The sequence below is a fragment of the Oncorhynchus mykiss genome, chromosome 3 (genome assembly GCF_057628025.1).
Source record: "Oncorhynchus mykiss isolate SJ-2025 chromosome 3, ASM5762802v1, whole genome shotgun sequence".
Taxonomy (NCBI): domain Eukaryota; kingdom Metazoa; phylum Chordata; class Actinopteri; order Salmoniformes; family Salmonidae; genus Oncorhynchus; species Oncorhynchus mykiss.
The window spans coordinates 40,464,789-40,477,292 of NC_143024.1; the positions used below are offsets into that span (position 1 = coordinate 40,464,789).

General features: G+C 43.0%; 1 protein-coding gene and 1 pseudogene across 1 annotated transcript in view; one reads left to right on the top strand and one right to left on the bottom strand.

Moving 5' to 3' along the window:
- LOC110517275 (nucleolar GTP-binding protein 2-like) overlaps positions 1–12,504 on the top strand; it is a 39,071-nt gene that overhangs the window by 25,774 nt on the left and 793 nt on the right. Inside the window, 10 exon segments of the mRNA XM_090229270.1 lie at positions 48–161; positions 658–786; positions 7,881–7,908; positions 7,911–7,984; positions 9,199–9,357; positions 10,049–10,156; positions 10,740–11,103; positions 11,106–11,205; positions 11,732–11,808; positions 12,377–12,459. Coding sequence (XP_090085396.1) covers positions 48–161; positions 658–786; positions 7,881–7,908; positions 7,911–7,984; positions 9,199–9,357; positions 10,049–10,156; positions 10,740–11,103; positions 11,106–11,205; positions 11,732–11,808; positions 12,377–12,459 — 1,236 coding nt within the window.
- LOC149984542 (uncharacterized) lies at positions 2,103–3,344 on the bottom strand (annotated as a pseudogene).

Genomic DNA, 12,504 nt, shown 5'->3' on the forward strand with positions numbered 1-12,504 from the left:
CATGTCTGTCTAACTTAGGTCTGTCTGTTTTGTTGTCTTCGAACCAGAAACGCTGGGTAGCCGTGCTCTCCGCCGAGTACCCCACCCTGGCCTTCCATGCCAGCCTCACCAACTCGTTCGGCAAGGGCTCCCTCATCCAACTCCTCAGGCAGTTTGGCAAGGTAGGCGCACCACCCACACACACACACACACACACGAGTTCCCCACTCCACATGGACCGAACTACACTCCCCATTTGGTCAAAAGTAGGTCCCTAAGGAGCAGAAGTTGGTACAAATGGCCAGCTTTTGTCATGGCAACCGACTCTAACCACCCTTATGAGCATACGGCTCCGCACGGGGTCCTCACATCTGCTGCCGAGCTATTTTTGGGACGCACGGGCCATAAAACAGGGCCTTGAATGCTCAGAGGAGACTAATATTTATACCTACCTCTTGGTTTTGACAGATTTTTGATCCATGGTGTAGACTTATCTGCTTCCAGTAGCTATTTTTTGCTGGTGAAAACAAGCTTTTTTAGATTACATGGTCACATGTTTTATTGGTTTTGGCCTACATCAAAGTGTGGTCTGGAGTTGTTGCTGTCCGAAATTGAAGACAGGTTAAGTATAGACTGGTTTTCAGGAAACTGCTATTTTAACTTGTTTTGCCTCTTCAGCTCCACACAGACAAGAAGCAGATCAGCGTTGGGTTCATCGGCTACCCCAACGTGGGAAAGAACTCTGTCATCAACACTCTACGCTCCAAGAAGGTCTGCAACGTGGCACCCCTCGCCGGTGAGACCAAGGTATGGTATCGTTCCCCTCAAATATTTTTTTTTAAATAAAAATACTTGAACATAAGCCCATATTGATACCTGGGGTGTCATGATGAGCTATGTACATACGTCCATGTAATCTCAATAATGGCCAATGCAGGGGGGGGTGGGGGGACGACAATCTCACGCAATTCCCTTGATTGCTAAGACAGCACAGAATAGAATGTTGCAGGCTACATTTTGTGTATCAGTGTGCTACTCATATCCTAAGTAACTTCCCAACGATGCGCTGAAGTATATGTATTTAAACCCTCCGCATCGATTATACACGTCTGATACCTGGCAGAGACGTGGCCAAAAAGCAAGAAACAATAACCCTCATCCTTCATTTCCTCTCGCTGGACCTGTTCATCCTGTTTGGAACCAAACGGTGGATCTGGATGTCTGGAAACCCCACTGAGGATGATACTATCGGAGTTGGCCGTCTGTTGCCAGAGCTGTGAGCGTGCAAACGAGATCCAAGTTTGGTTTTTTCCCTCCTCTTTGGGATCTATCAGATCGGCGCGTAACCAGCGAGAGTTTATCGCCCAATGCAAGGTGGCTCTCGCCAGAGGCTGCTAGCGTCTGTCTGCCTGTCTTTGGCCAAACAAGGTTGTTCAGCATTAGGCTGGCCCTCCTGTCTCTAACTCTCTCACGCCCAGTTGTTTGAATGGATGTGCAATGCGTTTGTTTGTGTTTAAAAAAAAAAAACAAGCTTGTTAAATGTTTCCTTCCTTTGTCCAAATGGGGATATGAGTATTGGTTTTCAGGCAGAAGAGAAAAGCAATGTGATTCTCAGTACAGTAGCCAGCTCCTCTCAAAAGCAGGAGACCTTCTTACCAGGGGTTGGAACTGAAATCATTTTCCAGTTTCGTCCATTATTTTGTGTTCCTTTTGAAACCTCTGATATCGATACTTTTAAAAATGTACCTCAACGTTAAATTACTTCACCAATGGGTAGAGCCACTTGCTATGGAGAGGGCAAGCTATGTAAATGCATTGGACATACAATTGTACACTGCGTGCACAATTATTAGGCATTGTATTCCTCAGGATTCATTTTATTGTTGATCAAACAATGGTTTCAGTCAATCAACTGTTATTTACCTGAGTGTTTAACAAAGGAAAAGTGAGTTTTGTCTTTCTCGGGGGAATATGTGTGCACAATTATTAGGCAACTATATTACAAAAATAATTTTTCCCAACTCACTTGTTTATACTACATTTTTAGAGTAAGTGTAACAGATAAGTAACACAAAATGACAATTAAATAAAAATGTTGGCCTTCAAAAAATATTAAATAACTGCTATGAGCCTTCCATCCATGAGTCTGTCTGTTCACAATCAACTTTTGCTGAAGCAGCAACCACAGCCTCCCAAATGCTGTTCAAAGAGGTGCATTGTCTTCCCTCAGGTTTGAGAAGGGCCCAGAAGTTCTCAATAAGATTTAAGTCAGGTGAGGAAGGGGGCCAGGTTATTATTTGGGCATCTTTGAGGCCCTTGCTGGCTAGCCAAGCAGTGGAGTCCTTGTGATGCATGTGATGGAGCATTGTTCTACATGAAGATCATGGCCTTCTTGAATGCTGAGGACTTCTTCCTGTACCACTGCTTGAAGAAAGAATCTTCCAGAAACTGGCAGTAGGTTTGGGAGTTGAGTTTCAGTCCATGAAAAGGTCCAACTACCTCATCCTTAATGATAGCAGCCCATACCAGTACCCCTCCTCCACCTTGCTGGCGCCTGACTCAAAGTGGTGCCCTATGTCCATTACTGATCCAGCCACGGGCCCATCCATCTGGTCCATCAAGAGTCACTCTCATTTCATCTGTCCATAAAACCTTTGGGCAAAAAAAATAAAATACCATAAGACAGATTTTTCAATCTTGACGCTTCAACTTGTGGTGGTGGTTTTTCAGCCTTCTTGACCTTGGCCATGTGTCTGAGCACTTGACACCTTGTACTTCTGGACACTCCAGGTAGGTAGCAGCTCTGGAATATGGTGGCACTGGAGGATAATGGGTTCCTGGTAGCTTGATGTTTAATTCTTCTCAGTTCTGGAATATGGTGGCACTGGAGGATAATGGGTTCCTGGTAGCTTGACGTTTAATTATTCTCAAGTCTTTTGCAGTTCATTTGCGTCTTTTCTTCTCCATGCGTTTTGACTATTCGCAAAAAAAAACGTTTGATTGTCCGGTGGTCACCCCTCAATAGTTTAGCTATTTCAAGAGCGTTGCATCCGTCTGAAAGGAATTTTAAAATGTTTGACTTTTCATTGTCAGTTAAATCTCTTTTTTGGCCCATTTTTACCTGAAGCTGCCTAATAATTATGCACACCTTGATATGTGTTATTCACTTTCGCCACACCCTCCCTCATTACACAAATACATATCACCTGAAAATGATTTTAAATCCAATAAGCATTCAAGTTTATATGGTTTGGAGTTGGAAAATGTGCATAGAAATAATGCTAAGATCAGACTGCTCACTTGCCTAATAATTGTGCACGTAGTGTAGGGTCTGAAATGTTGTGGGTGACGAGAGCACTGGGCATCTTGTTCTTATGACATGCATTATCTGAATTAGGCCTACAGAATTATACCTACTTTAATGTCTTTGAATTTGAGATTTGGCTTAACTAAAGTTTGACCAGAGTCAGCCCTTAGTCATGACACTGTTTCCAGTACATTACACATAATGCCACCTGGATTTTGAAAGCTAGACCAGAGCTAGCTAACAAGCTTGTGTGCAGAGTGGCACCAATTTTTTTTAAATTAAAAACAGGTCTTACCATTTTGTAGTTTTCTAAATTCAATGTGAAAAGTGATAACTATAGTATCCTTAACTTCTCAGAACCACCCAACCCGGATCCGGTATAATTGTCATCAGCAACTCTGAATACTGTAATTTACGGACTATAAGCTGATACTTTTTTCCCACGCTTTGAACCTCGTGGTTTATACAATGACGCGGCTAATTTATGGATTTTTCCCGCTTTCACAAGATTCATGCCGCCAAAAAACTGAGCACCGTCACATAATGTGACGTAAATCGAGCGCGCTCAAACTTCCCATCATTCTGATTACGGTAGTAATTTTGTCACCCTCATCATGGCAAAGACACTGAGAAATGCATATGATGCAGCTTTCAAGTTGAAGGCGATCGATCTGGCTGTTGGAAAAGGAAATAGAGCTGCTGCACGGGAGCTTGGCCTTAATGAGTCGATGATAAGACTTTGGAAACAGCAGCGTGAGGAACTGACTCAGTGCAAAAATACAACAAAAGCTTTCAGAGGGAAGAAAAGCAGATGGCCCAAAGTATTTGCAGCCACTCGACATCAGTGTAAATTGTGCATTTAAGGTGGCGCTCCTTGTTCAGTGGGAGGCTTGGATGACAAGTGGGGAGAAATCCTTCACTAAAACGGGCTGCATGCGAAGAGCAACTTATGGTCAAGTCTGCCAGTGGGTCCTGACAGCGTGGAGCATTGTCAAAAAATCCACTATCATCAACAGGTTTCGAAAGGCTGGACTGCTGCGTGTTGAAGGGGCAGCATGAGCTCAGCGGGGTATTTGCCTCCGGATGAAAGTGACGAGAGCGACAATGAAAATGATCTAACATCGGATGAAGCAATTCTGAGGCTATTCAACTCCGACACCGAAGGAGATGACTTCAGTGGTTTCAGTGCACAGGAGGAGGAAGATAGTGACCAAGTTCATTTGTTTCAATGTACCGGTAGGCACCTGCGGCTTATAAACATGTACGGCTTATTTATGTACAAAATATATATATTTTTTTATAATTCAGTGGGTGCGGTTTATATTCAGGTGCGCTTAATAGTCCAGCAATTACGGTAGTATAGTGCCACGGTCAAATAATATTACTAGAAAATATTAATATTCATGAAATCACAAGTGTAATATTGCAAAACACAGTTTAGCCTTTTGTTAATCTACCTGTTGTCTCAGATTTTGAAATTATGCTTTACAGCGAAAGCAATACAAGCATTTGTGTAAGTTTATCGATAGCATAACATAACATTATGTACACTAGGCATCAAGTAGCTCGGTCACGAAAATCAGAAAAGCAATCAAATTAATCGTTTACTTTTGATCTTCAGATGTTTTCACTCACGAGACTCCCAGTTAGACAACAAATGTTCCTTTTGTTCCATAAAGATATTTTTTATATCCAAATACCTCCGTTAGTTTGGTGCGTTATGCCCAGGAATCCACTGGAAAGAGCGGTCACGACAACGCAGACAAAAATTCCAAATGATATCCATAATGTCAACAGAAACATTTCAAAAGTTTTTTTTTTATAATCAATCCTCAGGGTGTTTTTCAAATATCTATTCAATAATATATCAACCGGGACAGTTGGCTTTTCACTAGGACCGGGAGTAACAATGGCCGCCTTTCTCTTTTGCGCACAACTCACTCTGAGAGCCCCCAACTATCCACTTACGCAATGTGGTCGTTCACGCTCATTCTTTAAAATAAAAGCCTGAAACTATGTCTAAAGGCTGTTGACACCTTAGGGAAGCCATAGAAAACGGAATCTGGTTGATATCCCTTTAAATGGGAAATAGGAATGCATAAGAACAGAAGGGTTTCAAAATAAGAGGCACTTCCTGATTGGATTTTCCTCAGGGTTTCGCCTGCAATATCAGTTCTGTTATACTCGCATACAATATTTTGACAGTTTTGGAAACTTTAGAGTTTTCTATCCTAATCTGTCAATTATATGCATATTCTAGCATCTGGTCCTGAGAAATAGGCCGTTTACTTTGGGAACGTTATTTTTCCAAACATAAAATAGTGCCCCCTAGCTTCAAGAGGTTATTAACTGTTTTATCAATGCTAATCTAGTTAATTTCAACTGATATTCATAAGATCTGAGATTCTATCCACGTCCTCATTATTTCCCTGTTGCATAGAGATTTATAGAGCTAGTAATGTTTTATCTGTTCCATTTATAGCGTCTGTAAGCACACGGGCAGAGCCATTGAGACCGATACAACATTGCTATCTCTAAATCTCTATGCAACAACTGGTCAGAGAATGAGGCAGTGGATAGAATCTAGTTTTGTTTGATTGATGATCATTGAAATTAACAAATGTATAAAATATTGATTACTATGTATAGATTTGTAAGACTATAAATGACCAACCACCCAGTTTTGGTGTAGTTAGATTTATTCCCCTGCTTTTGAGAGGAGCTGGCTACTGTACCGGAAGATTTCCAGCAATTGCGCTAAGCTAACTTCAATCTCCAAACTGCACGCAGAGATATATAAAAATGGTAATCATGAGTTCGTCTGACTCTGGGCAAGTAGATAAACAACCTAAATCAGACCTAAATTAGATTCTGATGGACTTCCCCATCTGCCTCGCTGACCCTCAACATGGGGGCCCCTCTGGGTGCGTGCTTAGTCCCCTCCTGTACTCCCAAATCACCCACAACTGCCTAGCCACGCACGACTCCAACACATTAAGTTTGCCGACGACACGACGGTGGTAGACCTGATTAGGGCTGTTACGGTGACCGTGTTACCGGCGGTCATGAGCCTTGAAGGTAGTCAAATTCTTTGTGACCGTTTAGTCATGCTAATTAGGCTTCTCCAAGCTCTGATGTGGCTGATGATCATTAGTAGCCTACCAAACTCGTTAACTGCTAGGTACTCAGCACTCTGTCCTTTTTAATCACTCTGACAATGCAAATGTCATCAAAAATATCATCAAACACTTCATGAGAGCTCATGTTCTGCAACATTTCTATAGGCAATGCAATTGTGTGAGAGAACAGAGTGATGGGATCCTCTTACTTTTAATAGAAGCCATCAGCTTTCTAAAGGCTAGGTCTACTATATTTATATCTCAACTTTCCTAGTATTAAGCACATTGCTTGTCTTTGCAACAGGAGTATAGCCTATCTGGCGGGCATGAAAATGAACCACTGGAAAAGCATCCTCCATTTGATATTTAAGCATAGATAATGGTCCATTGTAAATCAAAATGCATTTCAGATTTTAGTTAGTATATGTAAAGAATATTTAAATCAAGAATAGTTTGAGTTACAATATGTCACTTGTGAATGATGCCCAGTGTAAGGCAAGAAACAATGCATGCCTTTTTTTGCGACCTTTAAATCATACCCAAATCCAACTTTATTTGTCACATGCGCGAAATACAAGTGTAGACCTTACCGTGAAATGCTTCCTTACAAGTCCTTAACTCTTGAACTGCACTGTTGGTTAAGAAAATATTTACCAAATAAAGTAACACAATAACATAACAATAACGAGGCTATATACGGGGGTACCGGTACTGAGTCAGTGTGTGGGGGTACAGGTTAATCGGGGTAATTTGTACATGTAGGAAGGGGTGAAGTGACTATGTATAGATAATAAACAGCGAGTAGCAGCAGTGTACAAAACAAATGGGGGTGGCGGTGTCAATGTAAATAGTCCGTGGCCATTTGATTAGTTGTTCAACAGACTTATGGCTTCGGGGTAGAAGCTGTTAAGGAGCCTTTTGGTCCTAGACTTGGCGTTCCAGTACCGCTTGCCGAGGGGTAGCAGAGAAAACAGTCTATGACTTGGGTGACTGGAGTCTCTGACAATATTTTGGGCTTTCCACTTTACCGCCTACTGGATGGTAGGAAGCTTGGCCCCAGTGATGTACTGGGCCGTACTCACTACCCTCTGTAGTGCCTTACGATCAGATGATGCATCAGGTGATGCAACCAGTGGTGCAACTGTAGAACGAAGTTTCAAGTTTGAGGAAGATAATTTTCACCATAAAAATGCACCTTTTATAAAAAAGCATTAAATGCATAATCGCATTTGCGGTCCCTTTTGATAATGGTATTTTCCCGCTAATGGCAGAATACAATAGTTCAACTTTTGTAATATGGGGGGTAGTAGATTAAGATCTGTTTGGTTTGTTTATGCAGTAGGGTATTAATTTCTGCTACATTATCAAATGAAATGTAATTGTCCCAAACCGGTGAGTTCTTGTGAATAGGTTCTGAGTAGAAAGTCATTAGACCCTGTGACTTAGCTGATCTTGGGCCCGGTCTCTTCTTCCAGGTGTGGCAGTACATCACCCTGATGCGACGCATTTTCTCATCGACTGCCCTGGTGTAGTTTACCCCTCTGAAGACAGCGAGAGCGACATCGTGTTGAAAGGAGTGGTATGTTATTATTTTTCTCCATCAATAATCTATATGGTTGTTTTGTTTGTAGTAAACCATTTTTTATTATTTTATTTGAGCAGGCAGGGTTATGCAGTGAGCTCAATGTATTGGGACAGTGGGAAATAGTTTTTGCTCTGTACTCCAGCAATTTGGATTTGAAATGGTTAAAGTGCAGATGGTCAGCTTTTTTTGTGTGAATTATACCCCCTTTTCTCCCCAATTTCGTGGTATCCAGTCGTTACTATCTTGTCTCATCGCTACAACTCCTGTACGGGTGTGAATAAAGCCATGCGTCCTCCGAAACACAACCCTACCAAGCCGCACTGCTTCTTAACCCAGCGCGCATCCAACCCGGAAGCCAGCCGCACCAATGTGTCTGAGGAAACACTGTGCACCTGGCGACCTGGTTAGCGTGCACTGCACCCGGCCCACCACAGGAGTCGCTGGTGCACGATGAGACAAGGATATCCCTACCGGCCAACCCCTCCCTAACCCGGAAGACGCTAGGCCAATTGTACGTCGTCCCACGGACCCCCCGGTTGCGACAGAGTCTGGCGCGAACCCAGAGTCTCTGGTGGCACAGCTAGCACTGCGATGCAGTGCCCTAGAACTCTACGCCACCCGGGAGGCCCAGATGGTCAGCTTTAATTTTAGGGTATTTTCATCCATGTTGGGTAATCTCTTTCTTTTCGGGTACAAAAAATATTGGGACGAATTCACTTGTGTATTAAGGTCGTCAAAAGTTGAGTATTTGGTCCCATATTCCCAGCATGCAATGATTTCGTCAAGCTTGTGAAGCCAAACTTATTGGATGCATTTTCTGTTTGTTTTAATGGGTTTCAGGTAATTTTGTGCCCAATAGAAATGAAAGGTAAATAATGTTTCATTTTGGAGTCACTTTCATGGTGAATAGAATGTTTCTAAACACTTATATATATTAATGTTGATGGTACCATGATTACAGATAGTCCTGAATGTATAGTGAATAATGATGGGTGAGAAAGTTAGATGAAGAAATATCACCCCCCCCTCCCAAAAATGCTAGCCTCCCATGTTATTGTAATGGTGAGAGGTTAGCATGTCTTGGGGGTATGATATTTGTGCGTCTTAACTTTCTCATTGATAGTTTTTTTTTTATACTTCCATGTCTAAACCTGTATCATTTCTAACCTAACAATTGTATCATTGTATGCTTCACTGCTGTTTCCCAGGTGCAAGTGGAGAAGATCCGTAACCCGGAGGAGCATATCCCGGCAGTGCTAGAGCGGGCCAAACCAGAGTACATCCAGAAGACGTACCGCATCCCCACCTGGCGCTCCCCAGAGGACTTCCTGGAGAAACTGGCGATGCGCATGGGCAAACTCCTTAAGGTCAGGGCTTGTGTCATATTAATTCAAGCACACTGTAGGGAAAACATTTGAACTGAAAACAAAAAGTGTTTCTTATTGGACACGACCGGATAGTCCCTCCCTGTCGCAGTCAGTTGTCTCATTTGGTACTTAATTAACATAACCCTGGAGTGTATCAATGGGGGCTGAAGTCACAGTACATGGTAATTGTCTGTAGGCTGTTGGTCGCCCCAGATCTGTTTGTGCTTCATAGCCAACTCTTATGGTTGTTGTTTGGCATGCTAATGACCATAGGGATTGGCAAGACGGCACAGATCTGAGACCACCAGGCTACATAGCCTGGGCTGCTTGTCTTCATTTCTGACCATCTTTCATCTGTCTGAATTATCTTTAAAACTCTTTGTGGTTAAGGGAATTTGAATGTCACAATATACTTTAGTCCTGAAAGGTGTGTGTTATATTCAGGATTTATCCTTTGTGTATTTGACAAGCTGTAGGTCAGTGGTAAAAAATGATCTTCCCTAAACATACACTCTGTTTTTGTATGGGCCATTTTTTTGATCCGTCTGAAATTCTACACTTGACCCTAAAGTTTACTAAGCTTATTTGGAACCCATCAATACCAAGTGGCACATAAAGTCTATGTAAGGACACTCCATTTATTCCTACTTTATTTTCTTCTCATGTTTCCCTAATGCATGATCTGTTGCAGGGGGGTGAGCCAGACCTTCCCTGTGTCTCCAAAATGGTGCTGAACGACTGGCAGAGAGGACGCATCCCCTTCTTCGTAAAACCCCCTGGCTGTGAGGGAGAGCATGAGGTGAGGGGTGGACGAACAGCTGGAGTAAAACTCTCTCCCTCGCAGACGAAAATAAAGAGACATTCTCAACAGCAATGTTAGCACATATTCTGGTTATAGTCTGCCACCCTCTGGCTAAATGTAAAATATCATCACAGGCCTTGCCAAGATGGGGCAAGAGTGCAAGCATGGTCACATTGACTTTCTTTGCTCAAGTTGTTTTTTACATTTGCTTTATTTGACAAGTAAAAATATATAAAGCTGCTTCCAGCCAGGGACAACGATGCATACATTAAAATGATTGAGGCTAAAACCCAATGTCTTATTTCTGTTGTGGTCCTCTCAGGTGAGCAACAAGATGGCAGGTGGGCAATATTGTCCACTCGATCTGAAATGTACACATGGTCTGCATGCATCCCGATTCTCTACCTTTCTCCTGAAGTGTGTGCTTGCACTCTCCCCATTGGATTGGTGTAAGCATTGGCTGGAGTGAGTTTCCATCATTTTTAAATCTATGTCGAATGAGTGTGCAAGTGCACACTTCAGGAGAATCGGAACCTAGCCATGATTATGAAAGTTGTACTGACTGGTGTGTTGTTTTCAGGGCAAGGATGTACTCCCAGTGGAGGGGGCACCAGAAGCTACAGAGCGTGTACAGGAAGAAGGTGCAACAGAGGAGCAGAGCGAGGTGGTGGCGGCTGCAGTGTCGGCCGAGCAGGAGGCCCAGCAGCAGCAGAAACATGAGCAGGTGCAGAAGATTCTCTCCAACGTCCGGCAGAACTTCGGCAAGATCAATGTGGCGCCCGAGTTCAACGATGAAGACCTGGCACCCGTGCAGACTGACTACCTCGTTTTCTCGGACGTGGAAGAGGAAAATGGAGATGAAGAGAAGGGGGATGGGGAGACAGCAGCGGGAGATGCTGAGTGTGCCGCCACCACCCCAGCCGGTCAGCCTGCCAAGGTGGAGGAAAAAAAAGTTTGCGTGAGACTATCCGCGAACTGGATGGAAAGATTGCAAAGTACAAGCAGTTCCTAGACCAGGCCAGACTCGAGCGCTTCTCCGCCATCCGGTTTGTCTTCTCCGTTCTCCCCACCACTTATCATTTCAGTCTTGTTCTGAAGATGTGCTTTATTATTTTCTAATAAACCCACATCAACCCCGATTCTTGTCCAAAATACCGGCATAGCTCTGTCCCAAGTGGCACCCTATTCCCTATATAGTGAACTACAAAAGTAGTGCTCCATGTAGGAAATAGGATGCCATTTGGGACGAAGCCATAGAGAGATGAAGGGTGCCTAGGTCCTTTGAGGTGAAACATGCCTCGTTTTTCACTGTCCAGGCACCTGGGGATTGGCAGCTACTCATACCGTTCTGTCTGATAGATGGGGTTTTCCATCACCATTTATGTCATGTTCTGCGGACTCACCAACTGTCTCTCTCGCTGGTGAACTTAAGCTCACGCCCTCACTCAACAACGTCAAATAAGAGTCATCTGCGGCCAATTTGCGAATTCCAACTGGACTAAACTGTCTGGATGTGCAGGGAGTAATGAGATTATATGTGACGACTCTTTCTACTGTTCTTTTTTTGTTCAGGATTCCGAAGGCACTCTCTGACAAAGTGCTCACAGACATGAAAGTGAAGCAGGCGGCGAATAACCCTCAACCTAAAGGTAGCAAATTAATTTCAACTTATTAGTGATTTTGCTTTGTGGGCTTACCTGACATCCCAAATGCAGGGGTTAAAGTTGTCACGGATTTCTGTCATATGGATTCTTTTTCCAATTGAAAAGGACTGGAATTGGTCAAACTTGCAGTTTAATACATGTACAAAATGATCCTCTTTCCCTAAAAGCATAATGGTCATGATTATTATTTATTTTTTTACATGAAAGGGGAGGTTCACTTCCCTCCGCAGACATTTGATCTGAGATCAACTTAAGTTCCAGTCATGGGATTTATTTTCTTCTAACCCGGCAAATGTATTCCATCAAAGAATACAAGGGCCTTCTAGCAAAACATGCACTTTCCTTTACACAAAGTACAGACTTTATACAAGTCTTCATGGATAGCAGCAGATAAAATGTATAATTAGAGTAGGTATTTGGCCAAAGACCACTGTCAAACTGAAACCAAACAAGCAATCAAACCATATAAATAGAATGGGAATGTCCTATTAAGTGTTTTAGGAATTCCATGCCTACGGGTCATCCACTTACTGGCCAACCTTTTGTTCCTCAGCTGTAACACAGGTTGGCAAGAAGAGGAAAACTGATGAGGCAGAGGAGCTCACGCGTCCAAACAGAAATCTAACATCCAAGCAGGTACTGTGTGTTCACTTACCCCTCTGTTTGACATCAAACAGGCCT